This window comes from Diprion similis, chromosome 9, assembly GCF_021155765.1.
Source record: "Diprion similis isolate iyDipSimi1 chromosome 9, iyDipSimi1.1, whole genome shotgun sequence".
Classification (NCBI taxonomy): Eukaryota; Metazoa; Arthropoda; class Insecta; order Hymenoptera; family Diprionidae; genus Diprion; species Diprion similis.
Window position 1 is genome coordinate 5,760,307 of NC_060113.1, and position 17,203 is coordinate 5,777,509.

The 17,203-nt window shown below is 40.7% G+C and overlaps 3 protein-coding genes across 3 annotated transcripts; 2 read left to right on the forward strand and 1 right to left on the reverse strand.

Annotated features, from left to right (window-relative positions):
• Positions 1-2,400: 2,400 nt before the first annotated feature.
• Positions 2,401-3,897, reverse strand: LOC124410367 (larval cuticle protein A2B-like). Its single transcript, XM_046888667.1, has 2 exons — positions 3,811-3,897; positions 2,401-2,976 (listed from the first exon to the last, which is right to left on the reverse strand). Exons 1-2 carry the CDS (start codon positions 3,820-3,822, stop codon positions 2,521-2,523), a joined length of 468 nt encoding a protein of 155 aa, XP_046744623.1. The 5' UTR covers positions 3,823-3,897; the 3' UTR covers positions 2,401-2,520.
• Positions 3,898-5,351: 1,454 nt separating this feature from the next.
• On the forward strand, positions 5,352-6,937 carry LOC124410359 (larval cuticle protein A3A-like). The gene is made up of 2 exons (XM_046888649.1): positions 5,352-5,425; positions 6,222-6,937. The coding sequence occupies exons 1-2, from the start codon at positions 5,414-5,416 to the stop codon at positions 6,879-6,881; spliced, it is 672 nt and encodes a 223-aa protein (XP_046744605.1). The 5' UTR covers positions 5,352-5,413; the 3' UTR covers positions 6,882-6,937.
• Positions 6,938-10,315: 3,378 nt separating this feature from the next.
• Positions 10,316-15,311, forward strand: LOC124410151. Its single transcript, XM_046888315.1, has 10 exons — positions 10,316-10,353; positions 11,013-11,623; positions 11,848-12,026; positions 12,280-12,326; positions 12,377-12,413; positions 12,527-12,588; positions 12,898-13,089; positions 13,847-13,959; positions 14,025-14,088; positions 14,651-15,311. Exons 1-10 carry the CDS (start codon positions 10,342-10,344, stop codon positions 15,236-15,238), a joined length of 1,905 nt encoding a protein of 634 aa, XP_046744271.1. The 5' UTR covers positions 10,316-10,341; the 3' UTR covers positions 15,239-15,311.
• Positions 15,312-17,203: the final 1,892 nt, after the last annotated feature.

Here is a 17,203-nt window from a genome sequence, read left to right on the forward strand (position 1 = left end):
TATGTCACATGAATTATTCGTTAACGTTTCAACTCAAGTATAAGCCGTCCTCAGAACTATATACATTTATTAACACTGCTAGGAACAGATGGAAGAACAAAGTAAAAATCCAAACTTGGACATAAATGTATATGACAAAACATTTGTACAACGATGTCGTTAGAAACTTTTTCTACAGTTATCCATAGTAAATTGTTAATGACTATGAAGTACTATAAAAAAAAGTTTCCAACGACATCGTCGTACAAATATTTTTTCATATTCATATATCTACAAATTTGGTTTATTGATTTCGTATTTCGACCTACTCCTGACGGTGTTGAAAAATGTGTGTCGTTCTAAGGAAGCCTACACTCGGGTCGAAACTTTAACAATAATTAATTTGCCGTACTTCTTTAACCTATACTTCCAATATCCTTCACTCTACTGTATCAACGAGGTCAAGATTTCAATATTCTTTATTTGGCATCGTATAAAATTTCGTTCATTGTCAGGGAAATATACATTCGTTATTCATGCCAATAAAATTTCTAATGTAGGTTCACCGGTTAGCAAATTTTTCTTCGAGGTGCAAGACACTGAGCGGTGATTTATGCACGTCACGAATAAATCCCTTTCGTATCTGGAATTGTCTAATATCTTGTAACGTAAATAAACGATTTGTAAGCTTGTTTTAACAGCTGGTGTTTAATTTATACCCACTTGATGGAGAAATTCTAAAGAGAAAAGTACTAAGTACGATTCTCGAAAGACTAAGGAGAAGGGAGTTTGCACTGAATTTACGAAACTGGATAAATTCAACCCTTTATTACCCACAAAATGAGAAATGCGTATATTACACTGTTTTCCATTGTAAATATTACTTCTAATTTAAGTTATCTAAAAGAAGATTTTTCGCGAAAAGACTACATTCCATGGTATCGAAATTTGCGCACCGAAAAAAGACAGCAAATCTGCAACATGATGATGAAGAAATAGTTTCTTTCAATAAGACTGCTCCAAAAGAGCGAAACTTACTCTATTCAAATTTGTACAAATTGCATCACTTGAAACTCTAAATCATTGCATACCAACACCCGAAGAATAATTCTTCCTTATTTCATCTCAAGTCCAGTTATCATTCTGTAAGCAACTCTCTTTCCAATGAGATACGTACAAAATCGCAGAATCCGTGTTTGAAATTAGGAAACAATAACCTTATCTAAATGAATAGACCGTCAAGAAGTAGCGAAGAGTATAAGTTACACTAAATTTTTCGAACAACGTCCTCGAGATTTTCTTGAAAATTAAACTTTGGCGCATTTCTCCGAAAATTTTCTCCTTGCAAAATTGCGTTCTTCGAAATGATGACGCAGCAGCCACACCCAGTTAAACTAACTCCTAGCGTAACTCGACGATCGCACACTACTGTAATAAATCTGACTGCTTAATCTGATTGCACAAGTTTCCAAGCTAGAAAGAGACGGTCGTATTGTGACTGCAGGTTCATAGAAGGAGCGTGAATCGAATTCAGATTAGCCCGAAACTCTGACGCACTTATACATAGTGGTATACTTATATATATACATGTAGGTCATGATATCTATATATGTGTCACAAAACGTGACACTCATACATCGTAATGCATCAACATTAGCGAATTATAATCGAATCATTGTTCGCAGCAATCTTGTGATCACTTGTCTTCAACTTTTTCTTTTTTTCACCGATTTGTGTGTTCATTAAAATCAAGTTTTCTACATTTGGCAAAAATTTACGAACAAATTTATATACCGATTAATCGGACCAAGTTTTACGTACGTTTGAATGACAATTATCGTCTGCTGTTGAGTGACTTTTTTTACAATGTGCACGCTATGTCTTTTAATATGTAATAAAAAGTAATGAAAGTTTGATAAGACCTGCTGCAATGATTTATCTTTGCCATCTGATTACGAGATAACAATTATTTACTTTTGTTTTTTGTCGTTTTCTTCGATTCGAATGCCTCGCGAATTCTCGTTGAGTCATTCCTCGAGAATTCACGGTATTAAATCATGTTTGTACATGATTATTCACACATCGCGACAAGGTTGAATAAGCAGAAATTGCGCAAGCGATGGAACGCGCTCCTACTGTCAAATTGAAACAGACATTCTTTTCGATTAAATTTCTCGATCGCTACAGGATATTAGTATAATATAATAAAGATTTAGTTTGCGATGAAACGGAAACTGAACGGCATTCGGCTGACGGACGCAGTGAAGCATAAAAATAATCACATAACTCTCTCTCTCTCTCTCTTTCTCTATTTTCATGCTCTCGAAAGTAATCTTTCCCCTGCAACGAAATGTACATCACATGGTACAGACAACATGATTCGAAAGAACCGCGTTATAAACAATTATCGAACAAAATTTGATTGGGAATGAACGGTTTTACTGTGACTAAAAATGTTTACAAATGCAGAATTTCATGTGTGATATTTACAAAACAATTAGGCCTGTCAACAGAGTTGACAATAAATGAAACCGGTTGACATTACACTACAACTGGGGCAGCGACTGGAACGTTGAGTCTCGTGGCCACGGCTCTAGGGATGGTGTAAGCCACGGGGGCAGCAACTAAGGGGGCCGTTCTGGCGACAACGGGGGCGGCTGGTACGACTGGAGCAGTCCTGGCGACGACGGGAGCAACGGCGACGGCCGGTTCCCGGCTCACGACGGCGTTGAAGCCGTTAACGGGGTCGGCGGTGTACTCGACGACGCGACGAGTGCCATCGGGCTCAATGAGGGAGTAGCTGCCCTGGACGACGTCTCCGTTTCGCGTCTCGTATTGCGCCTTCGAATCACCGGTCAGAGAGTCTTGGACGTCGTAGGCGAAGCTGTATTGGGGCGCCGAGTCGAAGTCCTCGATCCTTGCCAGGACTGGACCCGCTGGAGCCACCGGAAGTACTCCGGCTTTGGCGACTGCCGCCACGGCGAGAAGGATGCAGAGCTGCGAATTGCGAAATTTAGTTAGATTAGGTTGACGGAGGTGGGACACGCAGTTCTTGGTCTATCGGTGTCAGGGTGGCAATGATCGCTGGATCAAGTGCTTTTGAGGATGACGATTCGCGAGACTCGGGGATAATCACGCTTCGGTTGTCTCACTGAGCTGAGATTGACCAAAGAGACTACAATGTACATAAATTCTTAGAGACTTCAATTCGATTGCAATTTTTGTCGACAGATTTTAATATTCAAATTCATCTGACGTTGGATTCAAAGCCTCCCTCGTGACTTCGCTGCTTTGAGTAGATCGATTTGCAATTTGTTGTTAACAATAACGGACTCGTTACTCAAACGTCTGAGTAGACTTCCAACAGTCGAAACACTCTTTCTACAATCGTCTCAATCGTTCAACCAATCACAAGTTACGGCAAAACAATATTCTCGATAGTTGAAGAAACAGACGATTTCTGTTGGATCAATGAAATGCTTGTATTTTACACATTCTCAATTGAGGTGGCTCAAGATTCGGCACGAAATTTCGAATCAATTTAACGATCCTCTTGATATCTATTTACGATTCCTTGTGAAGCTACTTGTCTAAAATAACGAATAATTTGTAAATCAGAAATCGAAGCATTCAAATTCAACTCCAGTCAGCAAAGAAGCAGTGAATTCTATTCTAATCAAAAATATTTCACTAATTGTAAACTAATAACACATTCGAGAACTGATGTTTTCACATTGTTATACCAACATTGAGAACAGTTGGTATAAAAATTTCAAGACACTGAAGTAATCGACAAACTGCAAAATGAATAAAGAATGAATATCCATCTACCTTGAATGCCATGATAATGGAACGAGCGCCGATAGTAGCGAGTGAAACTGAAGCAGCAACTGATGAGCCTGAATAGGTGATCGCGAGGCTTATATCGTTGAAGGTGTCACAATGTCAGACCACCACTCCCACTGGCACGGTGACAATTGCGTAGCCGATAACTCCCAGCAAGGGTAGTCGACTGCAAAGTCATCTGATGCAACATCTCGTAAAGGAAGAAAACTGGATCCAACCATTGCAATCATCCAGCAATCAAATTCGAGTCCCATCGACACTCTACGTGCGCTTATCACTCAGCAAGCACCTTCCCAAGTACCAACTCTCGAAGTGCACAAAGTCCTGTTAAATTTACCATCAAGAGGAAATGACTTCGATGAACAGTTCGCAATTCACCGAACACGAAACGAGGCAGCATCTGATATTGCGTGAGATTTCTATCGACGCAATCAACCATGAGACAAACTGGGGGACCGGAATCTCTCAATAGCCCACCTGGTGTTTTAGTAACAGGATATTTAACCATCGTGTGCTCGAGACCTGAAGAAATCAGGTTAAACTGGATGCTTTACAGTCCACTTGAGAAGAGACTACGAAGAGTAAACTTTCGGTTTTGCCCAATTAGGCCGCTTGGGTGTTTCTCATTGATTATACAAAATTTGCTGGAGGAGTAGAATTTCAGACTTCCTCGTGGTTCGCCGAACAAAGAAACCAACAAGGTGATGGATCTCTCGTGGTTGATAAAAAATGTGTTTTAACTAAATTTTCTTCCCTTTATTTGCCCCCATTGTAATCCAACATAATATTGCGGTAATCGAAGTAAAGACAATCACCGAAGTCTTTTTAACCTTTTGAAATTTGACGTCACAACATTTTTGACTCCATACCCATGAAATTTTTATCATTAAGTGTTGATTTGACTATTCTGAAGCGTTGGGAAAACAGGGATTAGAATTGACTTGATTCTTAACGATTGCATCAATGTCGTCAGAGCCTTTGGCCTTGCCTGAGATATTAGCCAAGCGATATTATTTGTGTATTCAAGTCAGCGGGCAGACCGATTTACATTCGTGTTAGTTTTTTTGTATCATTTCCTTGGCTCGCATTATGTCACGCATGTTATACCGATAACTGCAATTGCATACAATGCAATTCGCGATCCCGAGAAGCCTACGAAGAAAATTTAAATAAAAAGAAAAAAAACTAGTTAAGTTATAGAAAATTGCAACAATCGGGATCGTGGAAAATTGCAAAAGGCTCCGGAGAAAGACGATCTGGAAACACGTCCTCGTTGACCAACGCGAGAAAGCTTACTTCGGGTCCTGATATTATTCTAGTCAGCGAAGCTTTGCGGGCCATTCCCAGTGTCCCTCTTAATCGAATTTCGAGGCATTGGTATTCGGTCGTCTCATATGCCCGACTTGAAATACTAATCAAATTGCACAAGCGGCGGATGGTCGACGGATGATAGGTGCAATACTCGCGTGTGGTCATTGTCGATGGATACAAGGAAGGGGCGATGCGAGGATGGTCAACGATATAAGCCAGACCCAAAAGACAGTTAGACATCAGTTGATGACCAGCAGTTGATCTGTGCAACGGTACAATGGTTTCCAAGGTACGAATCTAATCGTAAATTATACCATTTAAATCAGTATCAGTGACAGTGATCTTTTTCCAAAGCGGTTTGTGCGAAGTTGCCGATACCTACTTATAAAAGTGTATTTATTGTAACGCAAAACGAAAGGACTTTGTGCAATTCAAATTATGCCTTATTTTTATACTTTTTGTTTATTTTTAACACGCTGATATTGTGACTTCGGTCATCGAGCTGGAATCCATGAATTGTGAAGACTAAATTGACGGATATAGTGAAAAATTAATTCAATAATTAAATTGAATATATGATTGATCTCTCTGGGTACCTGATCGGTTCATAGTTTCTACTTCGATAGTTAATCAAAGAATTTTTCAAATATAAAGTAGGATGGGTATTAAAATGATCTGCTCAACGATTGACGCGGTTGTAGGAAGCATAATTCGAATGCCGGAAGCCAACTCAGTCGTTTGAGTAAAGAGTCAGTTATTGTTAACAACAAATTGCAAATCGATCTACTCAAAGCTGAGAAGTCACGAGGGAGGCTTTGAATCCAACGTCAGATGAATTTGAATATTAAAATCTGTCGACAAAAATTGCAATCAAATTGAAGTCGCTAAGAATTTAGGCACATCGTAGTCTCTTTGGTCAATCGCAGCTCAGTGAGATAACCGAAGCGTGATTATCCCCGAGTCTCGCGAATCGTCATCCTCAAAAGCACTTGATCCAGCGATCATTGCCACCCTGACACCGATAGACCAAGAACTGCGTGTCCCACCTCCGTCAACCTAATCTAACTAAATTTCGCAATTCGCAGCTCTGCATCCTTCTCGCCGTGGCGGCAGTCGCCAAAGCCGGAGTATTTCCGGTGGCTCCAGCGGGTCCAGTCCTGGCAAGGATCGAGAACTTCGACCCGGCTCCCCAGTACAGCTTCGCCTACGACGTCCAAGACTCTCTGACCGGTGATTCGAAGGCGCAATACGAGACGCGAAACGGAGACGTCGTCCAGGGCAGCTACTCCCTCATTGAGCCCGACGGCACTCGTCGCATCGTCGACTACACCGCCGACCCCGTTAACGGCTTCAACGCCGTCGTCAACCGGGAATCCGCAGCCGTCGCCGTCGCTCCCGTCGTCGCCAAGGCTGCCCCCATCGTCGCAGCCGCTCCTGTCGTCGCCAGAACCGCTCCCGTCGTCGCCGCTGCTCCGGTGGCAGCACCAGCTCCCGTCTTCGCCAGGAACGCCCCCGTCGTCGCAGCCGCAGCTCCAGCGCCGCTGGCCTACAGCACGCCTGTGGGATTCCCCGGCGTCGCTCCAGCGCCTCTGGCCTACACTGCTCCCCTGGGATTCCCCCCGGTAGCCAAAGTCGGAAGTCCAGTCGGCGTTCCGAGTTCCCTCGCCTATTCGGCCTACGCTGCACCGGCTGTTGCCGGACTGGCTGCCCCGCTGAGCTACGCTGCTGCTGGATACGCAATCTAATCCTATGAACGTCTGTTGATATAATGATATTTTATAAAAATAAACATTTTCTAACGCAAATTTAGCGATTATTTTATATTTTATTTTCACCACTATAATTTTGCAATAAGAGCCGGAATTACTTTTATGATTAAAATTTTTTTTTTTTATCAATCCTCTTCTTGTTGGATCGAAAAAACTATTTTTTTTCACTGCAATACTTCAAGGTATTGAATTGTCCTCACTTGTTTATTCAGTTTTCCGAAAAGGTTATATTTCTCAACTCACCTTTTCCTATTGCTATTTCCTTACCTCACTGCTGTTCTGCAAGATTAAAATTTAAGTAAAATGGGACAAAAAAAATTATATCCCATAATCTGGCAAACAATTAGTCCCAACTATCTAATCGCAGTTAACGATAAGATAAATCGAAATTAATCGTACCCAAATCTCTCCGAAAATCTTTTTGAAATCTGGTTTCATCGACGACGAAAGTGTAGTCGGACAGTAAAATAGTTACGTTAAATACCGTTGCAGCGATTATGGGCGACCGCACGAGTTCAGGCAGCTAGACTCAATCGAACGTGGTGTCAATTGAATATTAATGTAAATCGGATGACACGAATACACAATGGGAGGCTGAGGTGTGTCTAGTATAATAAGTAAAAGCGGCAATCAATGTCACTCAATTGGCATACCGCATAAATTACTATAACACTTTCTGCAATTCACTGCTTCGCTGCCGCGCCGTTATGCAATAACCTTGGCGCACGACTCGTGCCTTTCTTAATTTGCAAGTATGTACATACATGTTCGCACTCGATTCACAGAAACAAAATATGCGTAGTTATAGGTACCGTTAGTTTGGAGCATAGCCAGCGACTTATTGCTATCGTTCAAGATAATCCTGGCTTCACTCGATCGGAGAATAACAACAACTCGCGATTCAATTTGAAAATGAAAACAAACGAGGAGGAATTCGTTGAGTAAATTTTCGTTAAACGTTCGTTAAAACTTAAATTTTTTATAACGTTTTAAATATATCTGGGATAAACCTGAAATTCTAGGAGTTAAACGATAAAAAATTAAGGATAATATAAAATAGAGTTGAATTTTAAAAAGAGATCTACAATTTTTATACTTTTTGTAATATTGCAATTCAAAACTTATCAGATACTTTTTGTGATTTTATTCTATCGAAATAGTTTTCGAAAATGACTAACATGTACACAACTTAATCACGTGTACCGATGATTGTCATCATTATTAATAACAACAATAATAACCTTGATTTATTTAGTAACGATATTAAATAAATAGAATAATTCCAAGATAATTGATAAAAAAAAGAAAAAAATGACCACAGCGATATATTTTTATTATATAAAATAATCACCGCATAATTTTTTGCAACTATTATAGTAAATCACATCGTATGTACAATAACTATAAATAGTTGTCCTTGTGTTTAAACGATTTATCGTAATATAAAAATCCCGCTTGTAGCAAAGAAAAAACAAGACACATTAATCATCCAGAAATGAATTAGGTGTACAACTTAGCACGTTAACAAATATACAATAAACAACGGCTACTATAGACCTGTTGTAGAAAAATTGTTCAAAGAATTCAAATCAGCGTGGAAATCGTCAGCGCAAATGCGAGATAGGCATGCGTCTGACCAAGCGCGGCAGTTTCTACTACTAGAACGGCAATAGGCGGAAAGATAGATCGTCTCGAGCCGCCAAGTAGTCAAACCTACGATTAGTCGGCCGTATGGCGGCCGGTCCGTCGAGTCTGACTACTTCCTAGCGGCTCATCTGCCGCCGCTATCACTTTCTATGACTGCGCTGATTGTGAGTGGCACACTGATGCCGTGATGTGAGTATACATGGTGTGCCTGGAACTCCTACGACACGCCCCTTTCTTCGAGGTCAAAGCCTTTAAGTGAGACGTGTACCAACTGTCTAAAGAAATCCCTATATTCCTAGGGAATTATTTTTCTAGCGAAGGCTGCCCTGCTCGGTAATGCCGTCACGTATAGTTATGGCGTGAGTTATTCAAAGTCCCGCTAATTTTTTTCCCCACGCAGATTCAACCTCGCGACAATTAATCACCACCGATCTAGGGAATTTCGACGTCGTTGGTACGCATCTTACTTAAGTCCAGTCCAGCGCGAGAGAGAAACTTTTTTGGAGTAAGAAGCTGCGCTTCTAGACACACCCTGCATACTCCTGTGCAGATGATAAACGGAAACTGAAACCACGATATCACAGATCCGCAAAATTCCACACGATATTTAACCACCAGTCGTAGTTTTTAACATCCTGCACTAATTATTGTAGCTTTTATTCTATAAAAGTCGTAAAAAAGGACCGTTTTATTTTCTCTGATCATTATTTGTTTGTTTATTTATTTATTTATTAATTTTTTTCGTATTCTATTCTGTATTTTGTACAGAAATCTATTTCTATACTATATATGAAGAGAACTGTAGACTGCACGTACGACGCAATTGTGAGGTAAAAAAAAAAATTGGATCAGTCAACAATTGGATCAGCATGATATAATTGTATGTCACTAAGAAATGTTACTCACGTGCATAATGCCGGATCACGTTGGTTTAGCGCTGATTCATTTAGCCGGTAGCGTTAAAAATTCAAAACACTTCCACTGCAGTTGTCGTACGACAAGCATGACAAAGTCCTTATTGCCTCCGAGATGTATTATAGATCGACCCAATTCGTCATGAAACTAAAAAACATTTCAATTTCGTCTGTGCGTTATAAAAACATGTTTAGCAATATAATTACTAATTACACGTTACGGATTTTTATCCCGGTTCTGATTCACTGGTTAAGGTGATATCAAAATAAGTTAAAGATTCAGATACTTTGCATAGATTAGAGTAAGTAACTTCACTGCCACATAAGGAATAAATATGATGTAAAATAAACGTGCCTTCCGAGTATGACTTCCTCTGAATATTGCTGCTCACAGTTGAGTGATCCAAACAGCGGAAAGCCAAAGTTCGATCACTTCGGAGTGCGAATAAGAATTGAATGAAGAATTGACCCAAATTATGTTGCGCGTGGATGTGACGAATAGGATGTTGCGACGAATGGATCCCGAAGCGTAACGGTTACATTGTGTCTAGCGGTTGACAGTGGGATTATGTCACATGGGAGACAGAATCCAAGGTCCAGGTTAACCGTGAACGAATAGAAGATAAGGAGAAGGGTGGGGGGGGGGGAGGAGGAGAAAGATCCGGGGAGAGTGAAAGATCGGAGAAGTGAATGTGAGAGATAAAGAGAGAGAGAGAGGGGGAGAGAAAAAGAGGAGGTATGTATTCGGTTTTGGGTGAACGTCTGCGAGGGGCGCGGCCTCGCTATGTTAAAATTCTCCGCTTCGTTTCGATGGTATAAAAGCCCTGGCGATACTCCGTACAGTATCAGTCATCCGCAAGACAGTAACAGCAGCCATGGCATTCAAGGTGAGCAATTACCGCATGCCTGTACAGTAATCCTCAATGGAATCTGAATCGGAACGAGATATTTTTTAATGTTGTTAAAAATCTCGACGCGGACTTTATTTTGTGTTACATTTGTTCGTTGGAAGTTTTTTTTTTTTTTTTTGGGTCAAGGTTTTACGGAGCCTACTGAACAGAGTAACGATGTACGGACCTAACCGTGACGGGAAGTCGAACGTCGTTCAAAGATTTATAATATTCATGATATCTGTGAAAGTGAATTCGTAAGCGTATCGACGCCGTGATTCATCTCGGGACAAATGATTTAGATCCGAATTAATTCTCTCTGACCGAATTGAGATCGTGAGATTACCCTAATTGTAAATTGAATATACAAAGAAATTTTGTGCCATAATATTGAATGTCTATCTATCGTCATAGCTAATAGAAAATTGAATATGTAAACTGTTGATTAATTATATTGGACACAAAATTTTTGTTAATTTTTGTTTTTGAGAAATTTTATGATGTCAATAAAACTTCAACTATCGAAGACACAAGGCATATTATATGGATTCGTAGACATAATATTTTATTCCTGAATCACACATGATTTGCAAATAGGGTCAGAGAAATAAAAAATTGTGAGACTACGTGGCTAACAGACTTCCTTCCACTTTCAGTTCGTCACCCTCTTCGCCCTCGTGGCCGCCGCCAACGCCGGAGTTCTGGCCCCCGCCCCCCTGGCCTACCACGCGGCCCCCGCCTACGCTCACGCCGTCCCAGCTTACGGCTACGCCGGAGCCCCCCTGGCCAAGGCGGTGGTAGCGAAGACCGTCGACGCTGATTACGACGCTCATCCTCAGTACAGCTACGCTTACGACGTCCAGGACTCGATCACCGGAGACAACAAGCAGCAGCACGAGACCCGCGACGGTGACGTCGTCCAGGGAAGCTACTCCCTCATTGAATCCGACGGAACCCGACGTACCGTCGACTACACCGCTGATCCCGTCAACGGATTCAACGCCGTCGTCCACAAGGAACCCGCCGGCGTTGCCGTCAAGACCGTCGCTGCCCCCGTCGTCGCTAAGTACGCCGCCCCCGTCGCTCACGCCCCCCTCGCCTACGCCGCCCCCGTTGCTCACGCTCCCCTTTCTTACGCTGCCCCCGCTGCCCACGTGACCTACGCCGCCCCCGCCGTGGCTCACGCCGCCCCCCTTTCCTACTCCGCGTACGGCGCCCCCACGGCTCACGTCAGCTACGCCGCCCCCGCCTACGCTTACCATCATTAAGCCGAACCTAATTTTAATTAGTCATATTTAAAAGTGTATAGTTTTTAAATAAAAACGAAATACTTGTCATGTACATGCAATTGTTTAAGATTCATTCATTTTAAAAAAATGAAATTTCAACGGTCCAAATTAGTCGAAATGCGGTATAATTGCAGTGTCTAAATGAACTATCCTCAAATTATTTCAAGATCTTTAAAAAACTCTATGGTGCTCTATACTATAGTGCGAAACTTTCTCGTAAGTTGGTTAAGCTAAGACAGCAAATAGATTTTGAGATAACAAGACATGGTGACTGGTGCATTGCACATCGGCAGAGAGTGCATCGTCAACGTCGGAAAAACGAACTTTTCTACAATTTCGTGACACCTGCTGGTCAGGCTGTTGCCCAGAAAAACGCCCAGGGTACACAAAAAATGTTGTCAATGATTCTACGCAACTTATTGAGAACATATAAAAGTTAACGAAAAATACTATTGCCTGGAGACTCGTCAGCACATAGACTCTTGTGACTGACGTTACTGTATGACTCGAGCAGACTCGGCATTGTGAATATTAACTTCAATTATAATAATAATATAATTTATAAAATGGAAATACAATGATCTATAAATGAAGGTAGTAGGTTGAAGAATATTGAGTTTGGTTTACAATACAGGAAAGATAAATGAAATATATGAATACACAAAATGGAATGAATGTTTCGTATATTCACCTCAGAAATTAATTCATTTAGCGCGCACTATTTAAATTAGGTTACATCGTCACAGCATTCTGATGTCGCTTTGATGGGTATCAAGATCTTGATATCTGCTTGATATATAGAGGGTAACTCGATTCGGTTTGTTCGAGTTTGAATCTGTTGAATTTGCGAACATCCCACGTTTCTTTCCAACTACTTTCAGCTAGTGGATTCCACGCGAATTTCAACTGCAATTCGGTGAATTGGTTAAAAAACTCACAAAAGGTGATCATCATGAATATATTTCCTTGAAACCTTGGTGGACTCAAGATTCAACGTCAAGAATGTCTGACAATGAACTGCCGCCTCATTACCTCAGCCCAAATAATTTCGCAAATTAAGCTGCCTCTGCGTGACAGAATAATGATTATTGCAGACTTCTTGGATTGATGCTAAGCAATAAACAATGAAAGTTTATCGTTAGTTCAAGCCATCGTTCTATTAAACTGTTCCGTAAACTGAAGAATCTTGCCTGAAGTAATTTGTCGCTTCAGCTAGCTTAGCTTGTAAAACGGTAAGTGAAAATATTGCAAGAATACCAAAAATAATTTTGCACATACCGACGTTCCACTGTTCGATAACCGTAAATGGAATGAACATTTGACCAGGTACGAAATCAGGCGACATGACGTATTGGATAGAATTATCTTGACATCTGATTATGTTTACTTTCACCACGTTTTGAGAGTGTACAATCAGGCGTTGCCGACTCTCGACGGAATATTTGCACACCGATTGTAGCAATTTGGATAGTGTAGTGATACTTTTAGAAGAAAATCACGCAATAAGTTGTAACGATGTTTGACTATGAATCTATAATCACGCTGTTGAATTTTTCTGTATCGTTATTCGTTTATGCAGCAAATTCGGAAAGAAAAGAAATCCAGATTTTCCATAAAAATCATCAATTAATTATGAATCGATACAGACAATCCAAATTTTGTTCTTGACTTATTCTCTTCATTCTTCAAAAATTTGATACTGTTATAAATCAGTAAGAAGATTCAAACTCATCTCAGTTTTATATAATTAACTTCTTTGCATGAAATTTTCACTCGATATCATACGTAGAACGAAAATGATGATGTGCCGTAGTTTATCGAGGTAATTTTACTTAAATGAAGCATAACTTGCGGTAAAGATATGCGGCTGACCTTACAACCCAAGGCACTGTAGAATCCGAGGTTACAGTCCGAGAAAAACGTTTGCATCTTAATTTAATGCAAAGTCTAAATCAACTGTAATTTTCAACATGAGCACCAAATTTAAAAGTCAAATCTCACGTATCAATTGCAAATAAATATTAGTTTCACCGTCCGAAAAATAGTTTACTGCTTTAGCTAGGATGCTTAATTAGGATCACTGTACTATAGGTACAAGTCTTTGTTGATTTCAACGTGATATAATAACTAGTGACTCCACAATCAAGCGTTAACGGTTGCATTGTGTCTATGCCTAGCGGTGTTGATTGATATTATGTCAGGTGAAAGAATTCAAGCTGCAGGGTGAGCACGCGGGTACCCGGTTACGAAGAGGGGATAGAGAAAGACTGCAACCCATCGGCGAATGGGAAAGAGGATACATATCCAGTTTTGGGTGAACGCCTGAGAGGGGCGCGGCCTTGCGATGCAAAATTCCGGTTCCATTCGTCGGTATAAAAGACCTACCGCAACTCCGAACTGTATCAGTAATCCGCAAGACGTTACAGCAGCCATGGCATTCAAGGTGAGCGATTTTCACGTCTCTGTCATACTCGATACAGCGTCGATCGGTACTTTTGTCCCAATCGACTACCGTTTATACAAACACAACCGAACAATTTTTGCTTTTTCACTCTATTTTATTTTATCACTGCTGAAAATGTTATTCGACTAAAAATTCTGAATACATTATTGTGCAGAAGAGATATTGAGTAGAAATATAACCGTTCAACCCTCGAATACTATTGACAAGTCTTTTGAATCTGCCTATTTCTTGTCGCCATGATGTCACAGTTGATGTCGCAACTATTAGATGTAATTAGAATTTTATTGCGCTAATTACTCTATTATTTCAAAGGCAAGTCTGTAGTGCTTTCCATATCAAAATAGCCTCGAGAATATTATTCTATTCGTATAAAATGTATATTCACCCTTTTTCCCATCTGGATATCTATTCAAGAACGTAGAGCTTAGATTTGTACACAATATTTCATTCGTAAATCAGAAATTATTTACAAATACAATCATACGATTAAGAAATGGCGAAACTCAGAATAGATTTCTCAAAGAGACTCTTTCGCTTTCAGTTCGTCGCCCTCTTCGCCCTCGTGGCCGCCGCCAACGCCGGAGTTCTGGCCCCCGCCCCCCTGGCCTACCACGCGGCCCCCGCCTACGGCTACGCCGCCCCGATCGCCAAGGCCGTCGTCACCAAGACCGTCGACGCCGACTACGACCCGAACCCCCAGTACAGCTACTCCTACGACGTCCAGGACTCGATCACCGGAGACAACAAGCAGCAGCACGAGACCCGCAACGGCGACGTCGTCCAGGGAAGCTACTCCCTTATTGAATCCGACGGAACCCGACGTATCGTCGACTACACCGCTGATCCCGTCAACGGATTCAACGCCGTCGTCCACAAGGAACCCGCCGGCGTTGCCGTCAAGACCGTCGCTGCCCCCGTCGTCGCTAAGTACGCCGCCCCCGTCGCTCACGCCCCCCTCGCCTACGCCGCCCCCGTTGCTCACGCTCCCCTCTCTTACGCTGCCCCCGCTGCCCACGTGACCTACGCTGCCCCCGCCGTCGCTCACGCCGCCCCCCTTTCCTACTCCGCGTACGGCGCCCCCACGGCTCACGTCAGCTACGCCGCCCCCGCCTACGCTTACCATCATTAAGCCGAACATTTTTGTAACTCGTATAATATTTAAAATGTATAGTTCTTAATAAAAACGAGATAAATCTTACATATACTTGATGTTATTTGACATATATTCATTTGCGTTTATTTTCGATCCTCAAGTTCCATCTACTCACAAATTAACTGCGCTACTGGAAACAGTTTGTACTAACGAAAATTGTTGTGAATATAGGCGTTATTAGAAAAGCAGTTGATTCATGCGGATTTATGTGCCGATGAGACAGTGCGTTAATTGATTTCGATCGATATTTCATCAAGATATAATACATGTGTTAAATATTCAACGTATTCAACGAGTCAACAATATTTTTTTCTCACAAAATTCACAAGAAAGAAAATAAATAAGCTTCTATACCTTGAAAGGTTAACCACTTCTAAAATGCTTCTCCTTATCACGTGATAATCAAACCTTTTGCATAATTATCTAACGGTTTGTTCCAAAAATGGAATATGATAGGTACTTCTGGTTTGTTACTGTCCTTTTATTTTTATCCTGCCCCGTACGCACTCATTATCACTCAAGATTTCGAGTGCACACGCAGACACGCTACTCGCAATTTAACTCTTGCACCTTCCTTAGTTTCACACAGTTTGTCGATCACGAAGTCACGTCCAGTGCGTATTTTTTATCAAGTATACTTCGATTCCAACTCTCGTTGAAGCAATTTCCATTTTTCATTGCTCACATGCGACAAGTCAATCCTGATTCCATGCTTCGAATTATAGTTCCAAACGTTGGTAAACAAAGTCTAACCCATTTCATACAATTCGACAATTCCACTTTCATCATTGTAAATAAAAAGTAGTTAAATTGACATATTGACTTCGCATAGAAGCAGCTCGATATCCGGTCAATCCGAACTAGACATTCTACTGACTTGATGATTGGGACTGATTGTCCCAATAATTGTTCATTGACAATTTTTGTGAATTTTCATGAAAATCGGCAATTATGTGGTAGGTAACTTGTCGGATTGCAATTTCCATGGTAACTTTTGCTCTCTACGCTCCTATAATGGCTGTGGAATTTTTTCAGATTCTTACGATGAGAATTGTTACGCAACGAGCTTTCCAAAAAACATCACTTTTGGACGTTATTTTAAATAATAACTGGACACATGTGGAACGTAACTGATTGGAACCCAGTGAAAACCACTTGTTTTATGGAGCTTCATAATGAGTTCAAGTTTCAAGTAAATCGAAAAAGTTTAGAGTTTCACAGACGTGTCCCCTTAACGTAAGATTTTGAAAAAAAAATTATATTTTTTTGCCAAAGTTTGGCGATGGACACTTTTAAATAACACGGTAAGAAAAATTATTGTAGTTTCATTTCTGTTCTTAAAAATCGGTTTTCCACATGAAATTCATAATGAAAGTGTTTTTTTTTTTTATCCCGTTTACTCCTAAGAAATGGGAAAAAAATCAGCATTCATTAATTTTGAATTTGACTACTGAAAATAAAAAAAATAATAATCGAATAAAGGGTTTGTTTCAAAAATCTCGAAAACCGTTTGAGATAAGAAGCTAAAAAAAAAACCGGTTATACCCTTTCAACGAAAACTCCGAAAAGTTAAGTTTATTTGACAAACGACAATTATTATAACGGTCATTAGATAAGCGATCGTCAATATAGGACAATTCTCATCGATACAGGGGACAAAAAACAATTCGATTTGTTCTTCTGACTTGAACGAGGTAGAAATATTATTCAGTCGTAATTTGAATCCGCTGAATTGTCGATCATCCCACATTTCGCAGACCTACATGGAGTTTTTTTACAGCACAAGCTCGTCGTTTGTGAAATTAATGGAATCTGTCGTGACTCTCACGCAGCTCTTGAAGTAGGTCATCATGAAGCCGAACTGCATACCGGGTTTTTTTAGTCTTCCCCTTTCCACAGGTATCCGTTCATTTTCTAGAGTTTGTAAGAAAACATTTTACA

Bases quoted from the DNA above. Each gene is read 5' to 3' on its own strand.
- LOC124410151 (XM_046888315.1), top strand. The intron at 11,624-11,847 runs AGCCGAACCTAA...TCTATACTATAG, and splicing joins GCCTACGCTTACCATCATTA to TGCGAAACTTTCTCGTAAGT. The intron at 12,589-12,897 runs GTGATCATCATG...AAATATTGCAAG, and splicing joins GGTTAAAAAACTCACAAAAG to AATACCAAAAATAATTTTGC.